We start from the raw sequence: 26640 nt of genomic DNA, 5'->3' as shown, positions 1-26640 counted from the left end.
AGTTTTTATTTTCTATAAAAGTAATGTGTATTCTAGAAAACAGAGGTAAGAAAAAATAAAAATGAATCCCTTTTAATTATAAACACTCATTACATTTGGTGAACGTCATTTCCTATACTCTACCACCATCATTTATTTTTTTGCATTCAAAAAATACTTCATTCCTTTTCCCAGACATAGCACAACCATGTTTCCACATCTCAAAAATGTTATTTTCAACATCAGCACCTTTATAACATTTCCAGAATCTGATCCCTTCCCAGCATCTCCACTCAGTACGCTGGCATCACCCTCATCTCCCTCAGTGATGGCAGCCAGAGTGACCCTGTGAGTGTCCAGGTCAGATCCTGTCACTCCTCTGCAGAAACCCTCAAAAGGAGCCCTGTGCCACTCAGCGTTGAAGCCACATCCTAACAATGGCCTGCACCTGCCTCTGCTCTGTGCCAGGGTTTCCTCTCTCACTCCACACCTGCCACACAGTCTGCCACACAGGCTCCCTAGGTCCACGCTCTCCTGGGTGGCTCCCCTCAAACTCCCTCGCCCTGCCCTTGCTTTTGCCCACAGCACTTGTTGCCTTCTAACATTTTATAAGATGTATCGTTTATTGTGTTGATCATCTGTTTCCCACACTAGAACATAAGCTCTATGAGGCAAGGATTTTTTTTTTTTTTTCCAATAATGTACCTGAAGCACCTAACACTTAGAAGATGCTCAATAAATATCAATTGGTTAGATTTGCAGTCCCCAACCCCTGGGCCATGGACTGGTACCGGTCTGTGGCCTGTTAGGAACTGGGCCACACAGCAGGAGGTGAGCAGCAGGAGAGCGAAGCTTCATCTGTATTTACAGCTGCTCCCCATCCCTCACATCACCACCTGAGCTCCTCCTCCTGTCAGATCAGCAGCAGCATTATGTTCTCATAGGAGTGCAAACCCTACTGTAAACTGCACATGTGAGGGATCTAGGTTGCCTGCTCCTTATGAGAATCTAATGTCTGATGATCTGAGGTGGAACTGAGGCAGTGATGCTAGTGCTAGGGAGCGGCTGCAAATACAGATTAGATTATCGTTAGCAGAGACGTCTGACCGCACAATAAATGTAATGCACTTGAATCATCCCAAAACCATCTCCCACCCTTGGTCTGTGGAAAAGTTGTCTTCCAAGAAACTGGTCCCTGCTGCCAAAAAGGTTGGGGACCACTAGGTTAGATGACTTACCAATGGCTGTGTGGTACCATTACATGTTAAAATTATCCCCAACTGTTGGCAGTTAGGTTGTTCCAGGTTTTTAATACTGTGAACTATACTGCAATGAATATCTTTGCTACTCAAAGCATAGCTGAGGACCAGCAGCAGCACCAATGTCACCTAGGAGCTTACAGAAATGCAGAATCCCAGGCCCTACCCCAGGCTTATTAGAACCTGCACTTTAACAGAATTGCCAGGCGATTACATGCATATGAAAGTTTAAGAAGCACTGTCAGACTAAGGAGGCTCCTCTCCTTCTCAGGCCACACAAGGGTGGCATCTATGCCTGAGAATGGACAGATACCTGACTTGTCTTACCAGAGACCTGGCCCTGGGTAGTACACAAATCTTCATGACCATTTGTAATCATCAAAATGCCCTCAAAAGAGAGGCTGTGCCAATTTGCACCCTAAATCAATCTGGGCACCCAGCAGAAACAAGTGCACACTCAAATTAGTGATTAATTACAAAGGTGTGGGGATACCACAAAAAACAGTACAGGAAGGAAACTCAGGGGGCAATAAGTACCCTGATCTCACTGTTTCCTCCCTCCCTCTGATCTCTTGCCAGCATGCCCCACTGGCCCCCCACAAGCTAGAAAGCACACAACTTTGAAATCTACACAGGTAAGACCTCCATGGGGACTGACCCACATAGATTATTGGGGGGGGGGGGGGCGCGGAATGGAAGCTCCCAGCATGTGCTCCTCCCCAGCAGTACATGAGGAAGCTTTTTCCCTTTCCCCCAAATGGGAGTGTTTTCACTTGATGTGATAACATTAAGAAGCCACCTCACGAAGAAAGTACGAAGTAGGGAAGAAGGCAGACATCTCTGTAAGCGGCGAGCACATTTGTGCTGATGCACAGCTATTGTGGGCGTCTCTGGCTTGGAAATTATTTGATCTGATGGGAAGTTAAGGGCCGCTATAATTTCTGAAAGCAGGAAAACAGCCTCATGAAAAATATCTGAGAAAGCTTGCTCTGGCAGTCATGTACAGGACACCAAGGAAAGCAGGAGCAGAGAAACCAGCAAGAGGGCTGTTGTGGAAATGCCGGCCTAAAGCAATCAGACAGCTGGGAAGAACAAGTCTTTGAAGTGCTTTCATTCCAATTCTACATTCCCAACATTCTCTTCAAACTAATAATAATAATAAAGCTCTTTTAAATTACTGGATATTTCCTATTCTTTGGTATCTGAGTGCCCAAAATAGCCATTAGCTCTCAAATATATATGATCATCATAAAAATATAATGAATCAAACAGAGGTTTTATTAAGTAAGAAGAAGTAAAAGTCAAGAAGTCAAAAAGAAGCGTCAGTCAAAAACAGAAGGAAAGAAATAAGCATATGAAAGTACTGTCAACATCATCAGGGAAATGCTAATCAAAACCACAATGGCTGTAACAATATAAAGAGACAATAGCAAGTGTTGGTGAGCTGTGGAGAAATTAGAACCCTCAATTCATCACTGGAGTTAATGTAAAATGGTGCAGCTGCTTTGGAAAACAGATTGGCAGTTCCTCGAAATGTTTAACACAGGGTTACCATATGTTTCAGTGATTCCACTCCTAGGTATATATCCAAGGGAATGAAAACATCTGTTCGCACAAAACACATGTCCTTGTATAAATGTTCACAGCAGCATTAGTCATAATAGTCAAAAAGTGGAAATGACCTAAATGCCCATCAACTGATAAATGGACAAGTAAAATATGGTATACATATACAATGGAATATTATTCCACCATAAAAAGAAATGAAGCACTGATAGATGCTACAACACAGATGAACCCTGAAAACACTATGCTTAAGAGAGTAAGATAAGCCAAAGACTGGGAGAAAATATTTGCAAAACACATATCTAATGAAGAATTTCTCATAGAGCTGGGGGGAAAAAAAAGAACTTGTGACCAAAATATACAAAGAACTCTTAAAATTCAACAATAAGAAAACCAACAACTCAAATAATGGGCAAAAGATCTGCACAGACACCTCACCAAAAGAACATATACAAGTGGCAAATAAACATAAGAAAAGATGTTCAGCACCATATATCAGTAGGGAATTGCAAATTAAAACAATGAGATACCACTACATACCTACTAGGATGGCTAAACTCCAAAACACTGACAATGCCAAATGCTGACAAGGGTAGGGAGCAAGAGGAAGTCTCATTTATTGCTGCTGGGAATGCACAATTTGGAAAACAGTTCGACAGTTTCTTACAAAACTAAACATACTCTTACTATATGATCCAGTAATCGTGCTTCACATGAGTTGAAAATGTACGTCTGCACAAAAACCTGCACACAAGTGTTTAAGTGTTTATTCATAATTGCCCAAACTTGGAAGCAACCAAGATGTCCTTCAACAGGTAAATGAATAAACGAATCATGAATCGTGGTACATCCATACAAAGGTATATGATTCCTCATTAAAAAGAAATAAAAAGACACTGAGGAAGCTTACATATTGGTAAGTGAAAGAAACCAATCTGAAATATCTACATATTGTGTGATTCCAACTATATGACATTCTGGAAAAGGCCAAACTATGGACACAGTAAAAGATCAGGGGTTGGGGGGAGGGAGGGAAGGAGGGATGAATAGGTAGAACACAAGGGATTTTTAGGGCAGTGAAACTAACCTGTATAAACACTGTGATAGTGGATACATCTGTCGAAATCTACCATAGAACTATGTAACACAAAAAGGTTCAGAACCCTAATGTAAAGTATGGACTTTAGTTAATAATAATATATCAATATTGGTTCATCAATTACAACAAATGTACCACACTAAGGCAAGCTGTTAGCAACAGGGGAAACTTGGGGTGGGGGAGACAAGGGGTATGTGGGAACTCTCTGTATGTTCTGCTCAGTTTTTCTGTAAACCTAAAATTGCTCTAAAAGATAAAGATTACTCATAAAAAAAAAAGTGAAAGAAGCCAGACACGAGAGGTTACATGTTGTACGAGTCTATTTATATGAAATATCCAGAATAGGTAAATTCATAGAGACAGAAAACAGAGTAGTGGTTGCCAGGGGCTGGGGGAAGGGCCCTGGGGAGTGACTGCTCAATGAGTCTAGGTCTCCTTTTGGGGAGATGAGAATGTTTTGGAACTTGATAGAAGTAGTGGTTGAACAACACAGTGAATCTACTAAATGCCATTAAATGTATACTTAAAATGATTAATTTTATGTTATGTGAGTTTTACTCCAATTATTTATAATAACAGAGTAAAACCAAAAAGGTCCTGTTAAAGCAACTTTAGCTGGTTAGGTAACGTTCTTTGATGTCCCATAGAAATTCAAATATTGTTGTCCCACTTTAAGGCAACCAAACCCTAAACTGGGAGAACCACCACCAACCAGCTCCCACCAGGGGCTGACTGGGGGCTACTGCACAAGGTGTCAGTTGCAGAATGTGGAGTCACCAGGACTTTATGTAAAACAGGGTAGATGACAGGATCAATGACAAAACTACCCAGAAAAAGAAGTCATATGCAATGAAAGAATCATCTGAGTATTAATTATAAAAACATACCAAAGAAAATAAATATACATGTTTATCTATTATAATGTATTGCTAATTAACTATTAATATAAAAACATTGGACAAAATATTTTAGAAGGCTCATTTCAAGATTTAAGTCTTTTAATCTACTTCAAAAACACCTACATTTAAAACATTCTCCTTATCCCCTGTATTTCATTTTTAATAATGTTATTTTTTTTAAATTAATGAAAGGCTAGAAAAGGGCATCTTATTTTAACGGAAGAGTTTTAATTTGTACCAGATAGTAGGCAAGAGAGTTCAAGTTGGTGGCTCTTTTACTGAAGTTACCAAAAATTAAGAAACAAGACAAGTTTCCAATTAAAAAAAAATGCTAAAGATTCTGTGGTCTCCTCGGCAAATATTTACACATTCTGAAAATATTCAAGATTACAAAAATTCTAAAGCAAGATTCAAGCCAGAAATTAAGTTAAAACACCTACATTTCAAAATGAAAACTTCCTGAAAACTGCAGAGGAATTAAACACAGGGAGAAAAGGCTTTAAATAATCACTACTGGACAGTTAACTTGTGGCCCTAAGGATCCATATTATAAAATTGCTACTACCAACGAAGTTTCTAAAATAATATTTAGTCTAGAAAATATATTAACAAGAAACAAGTCCATAATTGCATCACAGAAATAAATAATATTTTGTTATTCTTGTGATATTTCTTCTAGGTATGGTTACATACATATATATATATATATTTTTTTTTTTTTTAATTTTTTTTGAGACAGAGTCTCGCTCTGTTGCCCAGGCTAGAGTGAATGCCGTGGCATCAGCCTAGCTCACAGCAACCTCAAACTCCTGGGCTCAAGCAATCCTTCTGCCTCAGCCTCCCGAGTAGCTGGGACTACAGGCATGCGCCACCATGCCCAGCTAATTTTTTCTATATATATTTTTAGTTGGCCAGATAATTTCTTTCTATTTTTAGTAGAGACGGGGTCTCGCTCTTGCTCAGGCTGGTCTCAAACTCCTGACCTCGAGCGATCCACCCGCCTCGGCCTCCCAGAATGCTAGGATTACAGGCGTGAGCCAGTGTGGCCGGCGGGTTACATATATTTTTACAACAGGATCATAGGACATGAACTATCTTGTAGTACGTGTGTGTGTGAGTGTGCAAGTGTGTGAGTGTAAGTGTGGTCAGGTGTGCGTTTCCAAGTTTTACACTGCATCCTACATGAGATTCAGTCATGGTTACATTCACTTGTGGCAATTATTACAATGTGCTAGAGTTCCCAAATCTACTATTCACCTCAGAGTACAGAAAAATCTATAAACTACTGCTGGAAACATTATCACCATTTATGCAATATTTCCATTTTTAAAGAAGACTGAACCTAACTAAATGAACATCGTCCATCGTCACCAACTTCCCAATAGGCAAAGTCAAATGTCACAAAGGGTCAACCATCTCAGTTTCTTATCTGAAATAGAACCCCAGTGTCTTTTTCCAGTTATTGTGAAGCTACCACAGTTAACAAAAAGATAATTTTGTGAAAGGACGTTTGGAAACTGTAAAGCTACACACATGGGAAAGTTTTCAATGTTGTTATGTGGTACCAATGAGGCAGCCGTGAGAAAAACCCAAGAGTTGCTTAACAAACTTGTCGTAGGTGCCTGCCTCCAATCTTCTACCCTATTATGTGTAGGCACAACATTATACACCAGCAACAACAAACAAACAAAGAAACTATTCCTGCTCTTGAGGACCTCAGTTTAGCAGGTGGCCAAAGATAAAACTTTCCCTCTACTCAAATAGACCCTTCTTTAGTGCATAAACCCACTAAAATGGCCTGTTCCTTTTAATGAAGTATGAAGGACACACAGCAGTGAGAACAGAGAGAGGCGAATGCAGTCCCTGATAAACAATCCTGCCCTAAGCAGTTTAAAATCAGAGAGATGAGAGGAGAAAGCAGCCTTGGAATTGGCAAATACACACGTTTACTTCCTTCTGTGGGGATAGATAAGAAAACCTAAGACTTCCTTGGATATTGAGGTTTTAGGTATATCTTACAGGCAAACACCTGACGGAATTCTGTCGTCTCTCCGACGCCTCACTACAGCTATGGGGGATGTGGTGGTGAGCTGGATTTGGGCACATCCCCCCACTTCATTACCAATTTACTATTCATTTATGTCTATTCAGTTCCTGCCTGCCTCTGACTTCTCTATGAGATCTATAATGGTACTCTGGGTTTTCAATTTATCTCATTAACTCTGCAATTTCCCTTTTTATCTCATGTTATTGTTTTCTTATATCCTTGAGCTCCTGCTTTATATAATCAATATGCTTATTATTCTTATACAATATAAAGCACTCTTGGGCAGTCTACTTCTGATTCATAGTTTACCTTTTTATCCAGTCTTGATTTTTTAAAATTTATTTATTTATTGCCCCAGCTGCGACAACTAACATCTTGATTTTTTCATCTGTCTTTTACATGCTATCTTTCCCCTCACCTTTCTTTCCTTCTTTCTCTTTTTGGATACAGTAGTCAAGAGTTGCCAGGTCATTTCCTTTAAGCTTTCCTATGCTTCACTCTCTACCCAACGACTCTTCTCAGAAGGGCTCCAGGCTGATTGCCCTGATCCCATTTGTACCTTGTTTGTCTTCTCAGATCAGAGAAGGAGTTTGACAGATGGATGTTCCTTTCAACCCATATATGAGGACATGAAGTGAAGAAAGCCGAAAACCTGTCTGGGGCTGCGAGGATGAGTGTCCCAGATCTCAAGCTCACTTCTGTCCCGGGAGCTCTGGGTCCGCACAATGCTCTGGACAGTGCCGTGACTTCTGCCTCTGCGAAGGTCTGCTTTGGAGTGTTTTTACCCTAACTTTTTCTTGGGTCTGCTGCTCTCCAAATTGGAGGGTATTAGTGAGAGTGTTCAGGACTGCACTGACTCACCTTCTTTCCCCAGTACTACTTTCAGGGGCTGGGGCTGAGGTCAGAAGAGGCACTACACGGCCCCAAAAGAGAAGACTATTAGCCCTTGGCTGCAGTGTTCACACTCGCGTAACACTCAATTTTTCTTTTTCCACTCCCAAGTCATGAATCAATTTGGAAATCAAAACAGGAGTCAGACTGATGGAGATCAAAATATTGGCTTTCTTTCTTTTTTTTTTTTTTTTTTGAGACAGCATCTCGGTTTGTTGCTCAGGCTAGAGTGAGTGCCGTGGCATCAGCCTAGCTCACAGCAACCTCAAACTCCTGGGCTTAAGCGATCCTACCGCCTCAGCCTCCCGAGTAGCTGGGACTACAGGCATGTGCCACCATGCCTGGCTATTTTTTTCTATATATCTTTTAGTTGGCCAGATAATTTCTTTTTATATTTAGTAGAGACGGGGTCTCGCTCTTGCTCAGGCTGGTCTCGAACTCCTGACCTTGAGCAATCCACCCGCCTCGGCCTCCCGGAGTGCTAGGATTACAGGCGTGAGCCACCGCGCCCGGCCAAAATATTGGCTTTCTTATTAAAGAATTAGGTTTCAGATCTCAGCCAAGTAGGCCTGCCCACTGGCACTGCTGGACAAACGCAGGCAAGGTGGCCCCCTTCAGCTTGTGGCAGGAAGAAGTGAGAAACATGCTCCCTGCAGGCAGGGTGGCTCCTGAAGGAAGAACCTGGAGGGCACTGGGCCCAGCCTTCTCCAAAACTCACCAGTCAGGCAAGTCACTCCTCCTCCTCTGAACAAAGGGGGACGAGGTATGGCAAGAGAAGGCAAGAGAATCACAGTAGCTGGAATCTCACCACAGAGAAACATGGGGCTAGAAAAATGGAAATCCCTCCCATCAGGGTAAAACCCCAACCTAAGCTTACAGGGTTACTTAAGGATCAAATGAGATAACAGACACGGTGCTCCCATCACACAGAGAAGGTATTTATCACTCCTTCTAGGCTGGCTGTCTGCGCCATCTTTGCAGCTTCTGCAGTGTGTAGCACATAAACAAACATTTATTAAGTTCACAAATAGGTATTTGTTGACTTGGCTTCCCAAGATGATTACTTTTAATGAGACATCTGCATTAAATAGCATGTTCTGGTAGTTCTGGTATGTTTGTTTAAAAACAGTCTCATTACTTTATAGCCGTACCAACTATGTACTGATAAGAAGGTAAATGACCAGTTTTCTATTTCTCAATTCTGACCAGCTAATCTCCCGGGGAGTTTCTCTTCCTGTTCCACATCACTCCACACTTTTAACAGAGTTTTCAACCTACATTTATTCAATCAAGTCATCAGAACCCGAGGGACAAACATTTCCTTTCCCCAGCCTCAAACGGAAATACGGAACTTCATTTTCTTGAAAAATATAAATAATAACAATAGTTATTGGTCATCTTGTATGTGCCAAGAATTGTAGACATAAAACTGAATATGAGTGGATAACAGATTTAAAATCCTGTTAATAAGTATATAAAAATTGTAAAAACAAGCATCTGAATTAGCTATTTCCTCTTACCTATAATGGAAACCAGAAGTAAGGTGAAGACTTTAAATAATTACTCCCTTTCCTTGCTTGGTTAATGTCAAGTCTTTCTCTTGGAACACTGTGTATTTTGTCTACGAAGATGAACAAAATTTCACCTTGACAAATAATGCAATTTGCATCCCATGGTGTTTTGGCAATGACTATGGAGGTATGCTCACCTTGACCAATACTGAGCATTGAACTGTTTTGTTACAAATTCCTCAGCAGTCTGAATCATTGATTTTGGCCTCAGGATATTGCTACACTAGTCTGGATGAATGCCTTCACACATCCTACAGACGGTCTAATGGCCTCCTTCAGCTAGGCAAGGGCTTCCCTGTCCTCCAAGTGACTTAAGCAGTGATGTTCTGTCTCATGCCCTGTCCTCCTGTGTTTCCTGTCCCCTGAGAAGCCAACTAAGGAATAAACTCCATGAGGCCAGGACTGTGTCTCTTCCACTCACCACTGTGTACACAGCGCAGCACAAAGTGCCTGGCTCTGAACAACACAGGTCTTCCTGTGGACTCAGCATCTAGCCTGGCCTCTCCCAGGCAATAGCAGGGAAACTCCATTTGACTGCCACAAACAGGCACTTGAGGGCTTGGTGGAAACCATACCATAGACCGTCACTGGAACACTCCACCAAGGCAATGACAGTATTAACACAAATTCTTTGAGCCTGAGCGTGCGCCCATGGCGAATAGTTTCTGCTCAGCTCAGTGTAAGTAGTTATTTGACTACCTAAGGCCTAGTGCACTGGCGAACACCAGTGAATACCCATTATTGTTAGCCTTTGCTGCTGTGGTCTGATGTAACAGGGCCAACTCGACAAAGCTGGTGTCGTGGCTTTTAGACTAGACAGTAAAAAGGATGCCAAAGCTCAGGAAGAGCTGCCATCTACCTGGCCTCTGCTTCAGAGGTCAGGGACATTTTCCTCTCCTTGACATCCAGAACAACTAGATGAACTGCTCTCTAGTGACTTTCTATCCACTTGCAAACACTCCCAAGAGTAACTACTGTTTCTTTTTGGTCCTACAGATGCTGCACTTCCAGAGCTCAAATTCTAAACAAATCCAGTTCAATGAACCAATGTATAAAGTGCTGGCTTCTCATACTAACAGAGAATGCAAATAACATAATGTTTTCCACTCTGTAAAACCAATGTACCTGGACATACCTGAACATTGACCCTAATGTAGAGACAAATATTAATATCTTAATTTGCAAAAGAAACATAAAAACTAACCTATCACATGGTCAGCAACTACTATTCATACTCTGCTCACCCTCAAAGGAGAATCAGTTTATAATAAGCAGCTGCTTTGTCCAGTCCACTTGACAAAAGATGCAAAGAAGACTCCATCTGTTTTGTTTAAACACAAACTGTAATAGTTACAGCATGAAATGAGTCCACCTGTCTTTATGGAATGACACGGCCCTTCAGGTGATGCAAGTTAAGCACCAGATCCATTACACAATGTTGGCTTCTTTGGTTTGAAGATCACCCTATAATTACATCTCTAGATAAGCCTTAAGTTTAAATCTTCAGTTCCATTTAAAACTGATACGATCCATGCAGGGCCACTCTTAGCTTATAATTTCTCTTATTACACAGTTGTCAACAGAACACTATCTAGCATCAAGCACAGCTATACTCCAAATATCACATGACAATGACTGAAGGTCAAATACTGCTCCCCTTAAATGATTTGGTTAAAGTAATCAACATGTCAACTTGAAAGCTACAAGTCAAAGCAACTAGTAGATTCAAGTAACTAATCGCAGAGAATAGCAGGTAATGAAGTCACAAAAATCCTATGTTCAAATTCAGGCATCACTGTGATCATGAAGGAAGAGCCCTGAACATGGATCCAAAAGACCAGGACGACAGAGACTTCCAAGCTGGAGGAGCTACATTCCTCCCAGGTCTGCCTCCTTAAAGCTAAAAAACACTCTGGAAATAACCCAACAAGCAAGCATAGGAAAGAAGGTAGAAAGGAGGAGGCAGGCTGCCTGGGGATCTCAGGACTTGAGCAATGACATAGCAGTGGGCTCCCTAGGTGTCCTTATTGCCTCCTACCATCCAGGACAGGGTACTGCAGAAGCCTCCAAACTGGAACAGCCAAAAGGCACAGAGGAAAAGAGCTCCAAGAAGAGCCTGTTCCCATAGCCAAAGGACCCAGAAAAGGGTGGTCTTACAACAGAAGACCTTTTGGCAATGTCCACCCTAGTCCAGCCAAATACCAACAGAAAAACCATATAAACCACCCACTGAGGTTTCAGTGGGGTTGACAGGGAAGTGTTAACCTCTTACTGCCCCAAGGAATCAGGAGGCATGATGCAAGTAGCCCACCAGGTAGTGGGATCTAACCTTGGTCCACCAGGGCCAAGCAGGGATCTAACCTCCCATCCTCTGCCTGGAAAAAGCAGGAGGTGCTCTACTTCCCACACCAGCAGGGCCTAGTTGGGGAACTGAGCCTCCAGCCTCACCCAGGACCAATGAGGCAGAAGGTGGTGCTGGGAGGATGGGCTGGTTGTCACTCTGCTACCCCTCTCCCCTTCCCTGGTATCGGGCAGGCCCAGAGGGGAGCTGATGTCACAACCCCACTCAATAAGGCAATAGCGTCTCAGGGACCTGGAGGTCAATAACAAAAGTGCTAACAGACCTATCATCAGAGTCCCAGAAGAGGAGAGAGAGAGTAGGACTGAGAGAATATTTGAAGAAATAATGGCTGAAAACTTTCAAATTTGGCAAAAGACATAAATGTACAGATTCAAGAAGCTAAGTAAACCCCAAATATAATAAACTGAAAGAAATCTATGCCAAGACAAATCATAATGAAACTTTTGGAAACTAAAGACAAAAGACTATAAAAGCAGCCAGAGAAATAAAACATTTAACTTACAAAGGAAGACCAATTTAAATGACAGTAGATTTCTCTTCTGAAACTATGGAGGACAGAAGAATGTGGTACATTTTTTAAGTACTAAAAGAATTGTCAGTGTGAATTCTACAGGTGGTGAAGATATTCTTCAACAATGAAAGGAAATAAAGACATTCTTGGACAAAGGAAAGCTGAGAGAATTTGTTGCAAGCAAACTTATCCTTAAAAAATGGCTAAAGGAGGTTCTCTAAATAGAAAGGAAATGACAATGGAGGAAGGCTTAGAACTTCAGAAAGGAAAGATGACCATCAGAATAGGTAAAAAGAGGGATAAATATAAAACATAAAAAGAGGGCAAAAAGGACATATTATCCTACTTCTTATGAGTTTTAAAAATCATATTTGATGAAGTAAAACCACCTGATGTAGTGCTCAAAGTCTAATAGGAAATACTAAGATGTTTATATTTTATAAGTGGGAAGGATAAGGGACCTAAATAAAAGTAAAGTTTCTACACTTAAAGTTGTAAAACACCAATGCTAGTAGACTGGGATAAATTACATATACATATATTGTAAACCTAGAGCAACTACCAAGAAAATGATACAAAGTAGGCCTGGCACAGAGGTTTGTGCCCCTAATCCCAGCACTTTGGGAGGCCGAGGTGGGAGGATTTCTTGTGATCACGGGTTCAAGAAAATGATATAAAATGTTATACTAAAAAATGAATGAATCAATCAAGATAGAATCCTAAAACATGTTTAAATAACTCACAAGAAAGAACAGAACAAAAACCAAAAATATAAAATGGGTATATTATTCCCTCACATACAATGACCTTACTTTAAGTGTAAATAACCTAAATATACCAGCTAATTAATAGAAAAAGTGTGATGCAACAATATGCGGTCTATATAAAACTTCAAAACAACACCATAGATAGGTTGAAAATAAAAGGATGGAAAAATATATCATGAAAGCATTAATAAAAATAGGAGTGGCTATATTAAAGTAGCTGGTAAAGCAAATTTCAGAGCAAAGAAAATTATTGGAAAAGAGTTAATCTACCAGGAAGACCTAACAATCCTAAATGTTTATGTACCACACAGTAGAACCTCAAAATACATGAAGCAACAACAGATAGAACCAAAGGAAAAATAGACAAATCCGCAATTATAGTTGGGGACTTCAACACCCCACTCTCAGCAACTGACAGAACTGATGGTTTTACTGTTCTATTTAGAACTACTAAACATAAAATCAGCAAGGATACAGAACTCAGTATCACTATCAACAGGATCTAACTGATATATAGAACACTACACCAAACAACAGAATACACATTTTTTTCAAGTGGCTCTGGAACATTCCCCAACACAGGACCACAGAACATATGCCAAATGGACCATGGAGCAAACCTTAACAAATTTAAAAGAATTGAAATGATATAAAGTATGTTCTCTGACTATAATGGAGTCAAACTAGTACTCAAAACCAGGTAACAGGAAAATCTTTAAACACTTGGGAACTACAACATACTTCTAAATAAATAATCCATGGGTCATAGAAGACATCTTGAAGGAAATAAAATACACATGAAAGTGAATAAAAATCAAGGCAGAACATACCAAAATATGTGGACACAGATAAAGTAATGCCAAGAGGGAAATTAATAGCACTTAAAAAGTTTATATTAGAAAAAAGGAAAGGTCTCAGAAAGTAAGATTCTACCTCAAGAAACTAGGAAAAAAAAAAAAAAAAAGACCAAAATAAACCCAAAGCAAGAAGGAAGGAAGGAATAATAATAAAGAACAAAAATAAATGAAACTGAAAACAGGAAAACCACATAGAAAAATTAATGGACTAAAAGGCTGGTTCTTTTAGGAAAAAAAAAAAAGTCAATAAAACTGATAAACCTTATGAAGACTGAAAAAAATAGAGAAGACACAAATCACCAATATCAGGAAAGAAACAGATATCACTGTGTTTACCACTATTCAACAATGAAAATTCTAGCCATCACAATAAAGCAAGAAAAAGAAATAAAACATCTATCTATTGGAAAAGAAGAAAAAAACCTCCTTATTTGCAGATAACATGATGATCTGGGTAGAAAATTCCAAGAAATCCACAGGGAAGCTCTTAGAACCACTGTGTTCAGCAATGTCATGGGACACAAGATCAAGATATGAAAATCAATCACATTGTTATACACTAACAACAAGCATACGTAAACTGAAAATAAAAGCAAATATCATCTATAATTGCTTTAAAGAAAATGAAATACTTAGGTATAGATTTAATAAAACATGAATAGGATATAATGCTGAAAAATACGAAATGCTGATGGAAGAAAATCAAAGAAGACCTAAATAAATGACATTCTGTGTTCATAAATTGGAAGACTCAACATAGTAAAGATGTCAATTCTCCCCAAACTGATCTATAGGTTGAATGCAATTGCTATCAAAATCCCAACAAGTTCTTTTTGCTGTTGTTGCAGACACAGACAAGTTTATTCTAAAACTTATATTGAAAAAAGACACAGGCCCTAGAATAGCTAAAACAATCTTAAAAAAGTGGGAAAAATCACTCTGATATTAAAGCCCATTATATAGCTATAGTAATCAACACAGTGTGATACTGGCAGAAAGACAAGAGATCAATGACACAGAACAAAGAACCCAGAAATAGAAGTACACAAATACGCTCAAATGATTTTCAACAAAGGTACAAAAGCAATTCAATGGAAGAAGGATGGTCTTTTCAACGAATGGTATTAGAACACCAGAAGGCAGAAAAATGAACTTTCAGCTAACACTCATACTTTATACAAAAATTAACTCAAAATATATCATGAATTTATATGTCAAACTATAAAATTTTCAAGAAAAAAAATAAAACTTTCAGGATCTTGGGCTAAGCAAAGAGTTCTTAAACTTGGTATCAAAACTATGATGCCTAAAAGGAAAAACTGATAAACTGGACCTCATTGAAATTAAAGATCCTATTAAGAGGATAAGAAGACAAGCTATAGACTGGGAGAAAACATTTGCAAACTACACATTTGACAAAGGACTGGTAACTAGAATATATAAAGAACCCTTGAAACTCAACAATTTTTTTTTAAAAAAGCAACCATAGCTGGGCATGGTGGCTCACACCTGTAATCCCAGCTACTTAGGAGGCTGAGGCAGAAGGTCCACTTGAAGCCAGGAGTTCAGCTTGGGCAACATAGTGACATCCCATCTCAAAAAAAAAAAAAAAAAAGCACCCTAATCAAAAAATGGGTAAAAAACACGAAGAGGTATTTCACTGAAGAGGATAAACAGATGGCAATTAAACACGTGAGAAGATGTTCAACATCATTAGCGATGAGGGAAATGCAAATTAAAATCACAATAAAGTGTCACTACACACCTATCAGAATGGCTAAAATAACAAATAGTGACAACACCAAATGCTGGCAAGGATGTGGAGAAACTGGATCTCTTATACATTGCTGATGGAAATGTAAAATGGTACAGCCACGTTGGAAAAATTTTTTAACTACCATACAACCCAGCAATTGCACTCTTAGGCATTTATCCCAGATACATAAAAACCTATGTATATACAAAAACGTACATACATGTTCAGAGAAGATTTCTTCATAATGGGCAGTAACTGGAAATAACCCAGATGTCCTCCAATAGGTAAATAGTTAAATGGTGTACTGTGGTAAATCCATACCATGGAATACTATTCAGCAATAAAAAGGCAGGGACTATTGATACACAGAACCACTTGGGTGAATCTCCAGGGAATTAGGCTCAGTGATAAAAGCCAATTCCAAAAGGTCACATTCTGCATGATTCCATTTATATAATATTCTTGAAATGAGAAAATTATAGAATTAGACAATAGATTAGTCATCACCAGGGTCTGGCAGGGTAAGGGGGACTGATTGGCTATAACAGGACCACATCAGGGATCCTTACAGGGATGGAAATGTTCTGCATCTTGATTGTATCGATGCCAATATCCTGGTTATAAGATTCTATTTTATAGTTTTACAAGATATTACCACTGAGGGAAAATGGGTGGAGGGTACATGGGATCTCTATTATTTCTTACAACCACATAGGATTCTACAATTATTTCGAAAACAAAAGTTTTATTAAAAAAAAAAAAATCACGTTTGGATTCCAGCTCTGCCACCTGCTAATTAGACAACTGACCTTGAGCAGATTTTAAACTCTTATCAATTTCTTCATTGGCTAAATGAGATAATACCATCTGGAGCATTCTGAAAATTAAATACTATATATGAAAGGACCTGGCACAATGTTCATAGCACACAGTGCTTAAAAATAGCCTGTTAACGCTAAATCTCTACATAGACACAAATATTATTCTGGACAGTATCACTCAAATGTCCACTACTAAAGCACAAAGCAATTTAAACTCTCTTTCTGAGGGGATCTGTCCAAATAAAAAGGGTGAGGGGTTGGGGGGAAGGGAAGGATTTTTGGTTTTAAATTGAAAGATGAATTTCTAACTAGTGAGTTTAGTGTGGAACTATAATTAATAAAAAAAAATACTAACTAGTTAACTCATCTTGTTTCTGTTGATAAGTGAGTAAAAGTTAATGTTTATATGCATCAGGAAAAGGTTAAGACTGAGTTTTATAAAACACACTAACACACTGATTTAGATTTAAGATTCTATGTTCTGAATCTTTTCCCCACCTCCTGAGTTGAAAGAAACTGCAGATAGCCAAATCTCTGCTTTTACTTAAATGTGAGGTCCAGGAAAGCAGCAAAAATAAAATCAGGATCTTTGACAGGGAAGTTAGAGGGTAGGTCCTGAGAGACAATCAAATGCACTTCACCCCAGAAAATGAGGGGAATTTTAAACACACGATCCATCCCCAGTGACTGACACTGGGCACCTAGTCTTTAAAGTTTATGAAATATTTGGCCAGAGCTCTAATTCACTGAGAGGCTTTTGAAAGAGGTGAAACGAAAAGGGATGTTTTATCATTCAAATTATTTTTTTTCCCCTCACAATCCTAAAAGAGCTATGTCTAAATGAAACATTTTTTTTTTTTTTTTAGACAGAGTCTCGCTCTGTTGCCGGGGCTAGAGTGAGTGCCGTGGCGTCAGTCTAGCTCACAGCAACCTCAAACTCCTGGGCTTAAGCGATCCTACCGCCTCAGCCTCCCGAGTAGCTGGGACTACAGGCATACGCCACCATGCCTGGCTAATTTTTTGTATATATATATATATATATTTTAGTTGTCCATACAATTTCTTTCTATTTTTAGCAGAGACGGGGTATCACTCTTGCTCAGGCTAGTCTCGAACTCCTGACCTTGAGCGATCCACCCGCCTCGGCCTCCCAGAGTGCTAGGATTACAGGCGTGAGCCACTGCACCCAGCCATAAATTTGTTTTTAAGCCACCCAGTCTATGGTGCTTAATGTTATGAAACATTTTAATAACAAATACGTAGAGTGGGAATACTGGCCCGGAAGTCTGGAGCCCAGGGTTCCAGCACAGAGATCCCAGTAAGGACTCTCTTCATCTCCAGGGCTCAGCTGGAGCGTCCTTGTGGTTGAAGTGGAAGAAATGTACCAGATGGGTTTCTACAGCCCTTTGCTAAATTTAAAATCCCTCTGGCACCATAAAATCTAGTCTCTAGGCAGGTTTTCTGGTATGACAAACTTCTCTCCACCTCTGCTTTGAGACAAACTTTTCTCATACCTGTAACTTGGTTTCCCCAAAACAGGCTTGGAAAAAAGTGGTGAGGGGACAAGAAAAGGGTAGAGATAAAACTAAAAAGCAAAACAAAACAAAATGGTATCTAGGTGCAGGACACTCTGCTTTCCCCTCATCATCAGTTTTCTCCAGATTTCCTTTCTTTGGGGCCCTTAGCACAGGCTCGAAGTGGTGAGACCGGAACCCAGACTTTGTTGATGTTACAGTTTCTCTCACAAACATGGCCAGAGACAGAGGGAGAACCTGAAGACGAATCACACTGCAAGGATTTTAGTTGTATCTGGATTCAAACAAACAAAACAATTATGCCACAACAGAGGACATCTGAACACAGACTGGATATTTGGTGATATTAAGGAGGCATTACTAATTTTTCAGTTTGCTAACGGTACTGTGGTTATGTTTTTACAAGAAGGCCTTATCTTTCAGCGACACATACTGCAACGTTGTCTAATGCAACCACACGAAGTCTGGGATCTGCCAAGAGATCTTGTGGGGAGGGCATAGGTGCACGGGATTGGCACGGAACATGATCATGGTTGAGACTGGGGATGGGGTACGTTACAGCTCCTTCAATTTTCTCTACTTTTGTACATGTTTGAAATTTTCCTACTAAAAGTTTAAAAAGAGAGACTCGTGGCCGGTTTTCCTCCAGGCTACATTGTTCGTCGGAGCTTGCGGGATGGCAGGGCGATTTGGGCTCCCCATCCCACCAAGCTGCAAGTGGGCAACGGGCAGATGCCACCCTGCGAGAAGGGGGCTTTCTCCAGTACCAGGATTCGCCCGTCCCCCAATCCCCAGAAGTCAGCCAGCTTTCCCACTCCCACCGGCCCACCAGGCCCGGGATGCGCAGGCGGCCCAGAGCTGAGCATCCCGGGTGCGCTGCGCTAAAGTCGCCCCCAAGACCGCCTGGGGGCACCGGGCCGCCCAGGTGGGGCTGGGGAAACGGCCGGCCGGGGGTCCAGGGCCCGGGGAGCGGACAATGAAGGGAGCCGGGCCAGCGCCGCAGACCCGCCACAAAAAGGCCGCGGGCACGGCCGGCCCGGGCGCCCCACCTGGGCGCAGGTGTGTGGGCGGGCGGGGCGAGCTCACCTTGAGGATGTTGTCGAAGATGGTGTCTCGGAACTCGAGCAGCGCCTTCTGGTCGAACTCTCGGCCGTGGATGATGCGCATCTGCTTGAGGAAGGTGGACTTGCCGCTCTCGCCCGCGCCCAGCAGCAGGATCTTCACCAGGCGTCGCACGGCGCGCCGCTCGCGGGCCAGCAGCGCGTCGATGTCGCGGCTGCGCCTTCGGGCCTCGCGCTCCGCGTCGCGCGCCCCGCCCGCCCTGCGCTCGCGGGCCCCGCCGGCCTCGGCCGGCAGCAGGCAGCGGCTGAGGGTCCGCACCACCCCGGACATGGCCCCTCAGGCCGCGGCCGCGCCCCGCCCGGGCCCGGGGGCCATGGACGCGCCCGCCGGCGAGCGCGAGCCGGGCCGAGGCGCCGCCCCACGCCCCGCGCCGCTAGCCCGCCGCTCCCCTCAGACCGCGTCCGCCGCCGCCGCCAACGCCGCTGCGAGGCCCGCACCCGCCCGGCCGCCGCTCGGGCCCGGCTAAGGGGCGGGGGAGGGGCGCGGCGGGGCGGGGCGGCGCCGGCGAGGCCTGTCGGATTGGGCTGGCTGCTGTCCGTCTGGCCGAGCGAGCTCTTCGATTGGTCTGCCCCGCCTCGGGAGGCGGGCATCCCTCCCGCCCTCGGGGCGGGGTCGGCGCCGAAAGAGGCGGGATCTTTGGGGTGGGGGCGCTTCTCATTGGACTCCCAGGCCGAGATTCTTTCTTTCAGAATGAAAGGGAGGCGGGGTCGTCGAGGAGGCGGAGCGACCGTCCGCCATGGCCAATTGTAATTGCTCTGAGGTTACATCAATCATGGAGAACGAGCTTGGGATTGGGGCTTCACGGAACGGGGCGTGACCAGAAGTGCCAGGTGTACAGAAAGAGTCTGCCTTGGTTCCCAGGTCCAGTTAGCCTGTGAGACTAGGGACCTCGCGAAGTGTACGAGGACGTTGGCCCAAAGCTGCGAAATGCCGATGAGGGTCTAGCTGCTCGTCTTATTTCTTCTGATGGTCCTGTTCCAAAACCATTTTCCTTCCAGAAACACTGCAGAGGGACGGGTTGTCAATTTCAAACACATGCACTCTCGTTTGAGAGTTGCGTGGGCCTCTGGGGGGCTTAATCATCAAAATCACCAGAAGCTGCCCGAAAAGCTCTTCTATAGCATAGCGATTGAGAGAGAATGGGGTCTGGAGTTCCTGGGGCTGAGCTGGAATCTCCGCTTTACCAGTTACTAGTTGTACTAGTTGCATAACCTTTTAAGCAGTTTTTCTTTTTCTTTTTGCTGTTCTTAGCTTCAATTTCTTCATCTGCAAAATAGGAGTGATAATAGAAACTACCTCCAATTGTGAAGATATAAACTGAGAACATGAACTTGCAAAACAGCGCAGTGCCTAGCTCAAAATAAGTTCTTGATAAGCATCAGCTGGTCTTATTACAGATTCTTGCCTGTAAGATCTACCGAATCAGAAGCTCCTAGAAGGAGCTCAGTTATCCCTTAAGATCTTCACGTGATTGGCCAGATTTGAGAACCATGGTCTTAAAGATTATCCTCTCCAAACCTCCCTTTCCACCAGGTACAGATGGATGCAATTAGCAAAAAGATTAGCAAAAAAGCGACCAACCCAAGTCCCACAAGGGCCAATTAGAACTGTTACTATGTCATTCTGCTGCTACCTAGAGACAGGTGTACTCAATAGAAAAAATGATTACTGAATGATTCCATTTCATTCTATAAATAATTTTTGCATAATGAAAATGACAGGCACTGGGGATTTCTGGAGAGGAATCTGAAGATGGAAAAGATACAACCTTTGCATCAAGAAACTTATATACATTAGTTAGGGAGCCAGACTGCTCAAATTATTGGGTAAAGTGGAGACTAAATTCATTTTTCCCTACATTCTTCCCTACATAAATACTTCCCTACATTTTGCCACAGAACCATGATATTCAAGGATTTAACTCAGAGATCTAAATTTCCCTAAGGATCTGGAATGCATATGATATATGTCATTTTCCATTTGCTACAAATGTTACAAATCATGGTATGAATTTGTTATCGCTCATGAATCAACATCTTATCCAGTACTTTGTAATCCTTGAAAAATGATTAAAAAGAAAGTCTTGTTTCTTTGTGAAAATGGCCTCCTAATGAAAGCCAAGCACAGGTATTAAGATAGAAGTGAAGAGAAATGAGAGAGGCCTAAGAAAGTAGTGTTTCTGAGACAGAACTAAGGAATTTTGAACCAATAAAGAGTGGACTGGAATGCAGAACCAGGGTTCACTCCTCATTCACTTAAAAGAAACCATGAGAAGGTGATTCACAAAACAGTTTCAGCACGTGCTCCAGACAACATTCACAAATAATTTTAAATCTTTATAAATAGCTTTTATGCCTTGTTTATATAATCATTAAATGTTTTAAAGGGTCTCGTACTTTTTTAGGGACATGTCATGGCATTTTATGGGAAGAATTATATGCTGTTAGCGGTATCCAATTGGAACATTTGATGAGGTCTCTGGATATATCCTTCACATTTGCCAATGGGCTAAAGTGCTTGAAGCTTATTTGCATACCCAATACATTTGCATGGCATACTATAATTTTTAAAGTCCTTCCACATGCATTATCTCAATTGTCCTCTCCTCACTGCTGGGAGGGCAGCAAGGCAGAGATGATTATAATAGAAGAATTTGGGTCCCAGGCAGCTAACATCGCTTGTCAAGGGAAGTATGACTAGTAAATTGCAGAGCCTGGACTGGAAGTCTGACAGTTCCTTCTCCATGTATAATATAGGATTGTGAAAAGCATGAGACCTTTAAAGTTTGGCTCCACCATCTGTTAATACTAGCTGTGTGACCTTGAATGAGTCACTTAACATCTCTGAGACTTAGTTTCCTTATCTGTAAAATCAGGATAAAAATAGGGCCATGACAAGTATTAAATAAGTTAACACATACAAGGTCCAACACATATTAGGCACTCAGTACGTTGTAACATTATCATCATCAGGGAGATTTGGGAATCAGGTACTGCAAATTGAGCACAATAATAATGGCATGATGATGAAGAATCTATAAGGACAGTATATTGTATGATATTAAAATTAAAAACTTGGGAAATGGTCTGGTTAAATAAATTTAGTACATCCATATAAATGTAATAGCTTACAATTCCTGAAAAGAATACACAAGACTGAAATTTGTAAACAGATGGCCCACAGACATGCTTCCCTGGGCTACCACTTGTTTAAAAATCATTATAGAGGCAGGAGGGGTGGACTGAATGCTCCTCCCAACTAGTTAGTGTTCAATTCTACCTCCTGAGCTAAGGAGCAGCCAGGAGGGAGGGTCTGATGGGAGGGTCTGATGGCAGGGCCTGGAATGTAGGTGTGAAACAGGGAGCTCACCTAGAATCTCCAGAAAAGGGAGCAGCCGTGTGAGACTTTCTCCCTCTCCAGCTAGGTGGGAACGAAGGGATCAGCAGCTCAAAGGCCTGGGAGGGGGCCCAGGATCCCAAGAGAACAGGATCCCTTTGGGTCCCACACATGCGATCTCCTTGTGTGGTCCTAGTAAGGCTCCTCTGGCCTGGGAGAATGTTGGAGAGCTGCATGCGGGGAGGGAACTGGGATTTCCCCCACCCCAGAACATGGGAGCTTGCCAACAGCAGCACTGCTGAGACCTGGGAGCTTCTTTTGGCCCTTACAAAAGGAGCGACATCTTGCACAAGGGACCCTAAAGGCGGTCCCTGAAAGTCAATGAGCTATGAGTAAGAAAAAGAAAATTTAAATAGACTTAAGGAGATCAAGGAGCCAGAGAGAAGAAGATAAAGTAGAATATCTCAAATAGTGGTAAATAGATGGAAACTTTATATCATCATCACCACTACCCACCATCATCATCCCACCTTAGGAGAATTGTTCATGGCATGCAAACACATTGTGCCACAACAGTAAATCATGATTTTTTAAAAAGTGAATAGAACAGAGAATGGTAACAATTAAGAAGTCTTGAAAACAAAATGAGAGACCTAGAGGATGAAAGAAACATCTCAAAACCCAGAGGAAAAGTATAAAGAGTTGGAAATTGTAAGAGGAAGAATCGGAGAGTTAGAGGAGAGATCCAGGAGCTGTAACCCATGACTGATAACAGTTCCAGAAAGAAGAGGGGGAAAGAGATAGAGAGGAAACATTTAAAGAAATAATAAATCAACTCCCTTTTCTGACAGTATAGTGGGCCAAATACCCAGACAATCCTCCTGCAGCAACAATTAAAAATGTGCAAACAACTCAAAACATTTTTTTTTTTTAGTGTCACTGACCTAAGAAAGTTTCAGAGGCCAAAATCAAAGTGAAAGCAGAAATTCAGAGTTAAACTGGTAAGTAGTAAAGTCTCCAGCTGCCCCGAAGATATCTGCTGAACCCTTGTAAATCTGACCTTCTGTTTTCCTCCTGCAGAGATGGGAAACAGAGCTCATCCCAGGTGGGAGTCTGATAGGAGACCCCCTGCCTAAACCCCGGCCCACAAAGGGGTCTGCATTCAGTGAAAGGATGACCCAGTAAAACCAACAGCATGGATATCAATCATTTATCAGATAAAGTTCCAAGGAAAGTGAGTGCATATTAAAAAAAAAAAAACAAACAAAATAAAAACACCCTAACACAAGAAAATAAGGCATAACAAGAAAGCCAGCCCAAACCAGACAGCAGAATCACACCCACAAAGATCTGCGATATTGAAGTCATCAAATATAGATCATCAAATAAACGTATCTAATATTTCTAAAGAAATGAGGATATTAAATGTATTGGTAAGAAATAAGAGAATATAAAAAATGGGGAAAAGAACTAAATAATACATCTAAAAATGAAAAATATTTGAACTAGAGACTTAACAGTTATGTTACATTGCAGGTTAAAACGCAGGTGAAAAAGAATGAACTGGAATATAGGTCTGAAAAAATGACACTGAACCCAACACAGACACAGGTATGGAAAAGATGAATGGAAGAAAAAGAGACAGGAAAGAGAGGAAAAGATCTAACATGTATCTAAACAGAGTACCAGAAGGGACAGAAATGAGGAAGAGGTAATAGTTGAAGAGATAATAGCTGGGAATTTTAAATTGAGAAATGACATGAAATGCTTAGCTTAATAGATAAAAAGAAATCTAACCCCAGATCTACCATAGTGAAATTGAAGGGCATCAAAGACAAAGATATCGTAAAAGCACCCAGAGAGAAAATAATAATAACTACTACTTATATAATAGTTACTAGGTGTCAGGCACAGTTCTGAGCACTTGCATTCACTAATTCATGTAATCCTCAAGGAACCACATAAACTGAGCTGACATCTCAATGACAAAAGTGAAAGCCGGATGGATAATGATATCTTAAAAGCATCATGAGAAAACAATACATTAACCTAGAATTGTAAACTCAGTAAAAATATCTCCCAAGAAAACTGGGAAAATAAAGATATTTTTAATAAGCAAAAACAGATGATCATTTTATACTAATAGTGTGTGTTATGGGCTGAATTGTGTCTCCTCCTCCACCCCTCACCCCAAAATTCCTATGTTGGAATCCTAACCTCTCAGTACCTCAGAGGTGACTATATTTGGAGATGGAGGTCTTTAAAGAGGTGATTAAGTTAAAATGAGGTCATGAGGGAGGGCCCTAATTCAATATGACTGGTGTCCTTAATAAGACAAGGAAATTTGGACACAGACGCCATGCACAGAAGGTAGACCACGTTTGAAGACACAGGGAGAAGACGCCATCTACAAGCCAAGGAGGGAGGCCTCAGGAGGAACCAACCATGCTGACACCTTAAGTTTGGATTTTTAGCCTCCAGAACTGTGAGAAAATAAATTTCTTTCTTTCTTTCTTTTTTTTTTTTTTTTTGAGACAGAGTCTCTCACTCTGTTGCCTAGGCGAGTGCCATGGTGTCGGCCTAGCTCACAGCAACCTCAAACTCCTGGCCTCAAGTGATCTTCCTGCCTCAGCTCCCCAGTGGCTAGGACTACAGGTGATTACCACCATGCCCAGCTAATTTTATTTTCTATTTTTAGTAGAGATGGGGTCTCACATTTGCTCAGGCTGGTCTCAAACTCCTGAGCTCAAGCGATCCTCCCACCTCGGCCTCCCAGAGTGCTAGGATTACAGGCGTGAGCCACTGCGCCCAGCCATAAATTTGTTTTTAAGCCACCCAGTCTATGGTGCTTGGTTACAGCAGCCCTAGAAAACCAATACAACGTGTTTCAGGAAGAGGGAAAAATAATCTCAAAAGGAAATTCTTAAAAGGAATGGCAGACGTTTTGTGAACATGGAGGTAATTCATGTCATTGACCGTATTAATGACAATAACTCTAATTTGCTAAGGAGAAAAAAAACTGAAATACTGGACACTGAAGGCGTATATGTAGGGAAGGAAGTCATCACAAAGTGTTCTGAGATCTTTGAACAATTTGAGAAGAGAATAAATGTTTTTATTAATGTTAAACTTTGTTAAGTTAAATATTCATGGTAAAATTTCTAGGGTAAACACAAAAGGAGAAAAATAGAGTGTGTAAATTCCACATTAACAGAAGGGAAAAGTAAAATGAGAAAACAAAAGTCAGTCGATTACAAAAGAATGGGAGAAATGAAGAAAAAAGCATACGGATTAAAATCAGTACAAATAGGGCAAAACAATAAGGTGTAAATATATCCAAATACAAAACTCACCAAAACAAATGTAAATAGACTAAAATAGTTAAAAGACAAAGACTGTCAGGCTGAATAAAATAAAAGCAAGGTCCAGCTACATGCTTGCTTATAAAGGACACATCTAAGGACCCAGAAAAGACCAAAGCAAAAGAATGGGGAAAGATCTACCAGGCGAATTCTTTTTTTTTTTTATTCATTCCCCTAGGGACTGCCAAAAATTGCCAATGCCGACTATATTGCAAGTCGTCATGGCCGGGTATTGGGAAAAGTTTTCAATTAGCAATAATCGCGCCTCAGATAAACCTCATTGGCTACGATACTGCCACTACGCAAAGCTAAAGCTTACCAGGCAAATTCTAACCCAAAGGAATGTGGCATATCAATACTAATAGCAGACAAAATAGATTTTAAGTCTAAAAGAATTACTACTGATAAAGAGGGTCATTTTATACAATAAAATCTTTAATTCATAGGTAAGATATAATGATTCTAAACTGGAATCCACCTATTAACATAGCCTCAAATATTTAAGGCAAAAAATTGACAGAACATCAAGGAGAAACTGAGAAATCCATCATCACTTCTAGGGTGTGGTGTGGATTTAGCATAACTCTTCTGGTAATTGATAGTTCAAGCAGTTGAAAAATACAATTGTGGTAGTCTATTGTATTACATTAAATAACCATTTCTCCCATATTCATGCCTTTGTGTAGCCTCTTCACTTAAATCTGGATTGGGCTGAAACTTATTTTGACAAATAGAATGTGGCAGAGGTGACATTCTGCCAGTTCAGCTCTAAGCCTTAAGAATGCCTGATAGCTCCTGCTTTTGTGTTCTTGGAGCCCTGGAAGCCATGTAAGAAGTTCAGCTGCCATGCTGGAAAGACCATGGGGCAAGGTACAGGCCCTGAGAGTACTCGGGGAGAGG

The 26640-nt window shown here is 41.3% G+C and overlaps 1 protein-coding gene and 1 non-coding gene across 3 annotated transcripts in view; both read right to left on the bottom strand.

Annotated features, from left to right (window-relative positions):
- GNA12 (G protein subunit alpha 12) overlaps positions 1–19323 on the bottom strand; it is a 97163-nt gene extending 77840 nt beyond the window's left edge. For both annotated transcript variants that reach the window (XM_069485833.1, XM_069485834.1), the window contains exon 1: positions 19007–19323. In XM_069485833.1, coding sequence (XP_069341934.1) covers positions 19007–19312 — 306 coding nt within the window. In that variant the 5' untranslated portion in view covers positions 19313–19323. The remainder of the gene's footprint in view (positions 1–19006) is intronic.
- A 6587-nt stretch (positions 19324–25910) lies between these two features.
- LOC138394896 (U4 spliceosomal RNA) lies at positions 25911–26050 on the bottom strand. Its single transcript, XR_011235415.1, has one exon. It is a non-coding gene; the product is annotated as a U4 spliceosomal RNA (small nuclear RNA).
- Positions 26051–26640: the final 590 nt, after the last annotated feature.

Source organism: Eulemur rufifrons, chromosome 14, assembly GCF_041146395.1.
Source record: "Eulemur rufifrons isolate Redbay chromosome 14, OSU_ERuf_1, whole genome shotgun sequence".
Classification (NCBI taxonomy): Eukaryota; Metazoa; Chordata; class Mammalia; order Primates; family Lemuridae; genus Eulemur; species Eulemur rufifrons.
The sequence above is the reverse complement of the archived record's forward strand: the minus strand, read 5'-3'. Positions and strand labels throughout refer to the sequence as shown.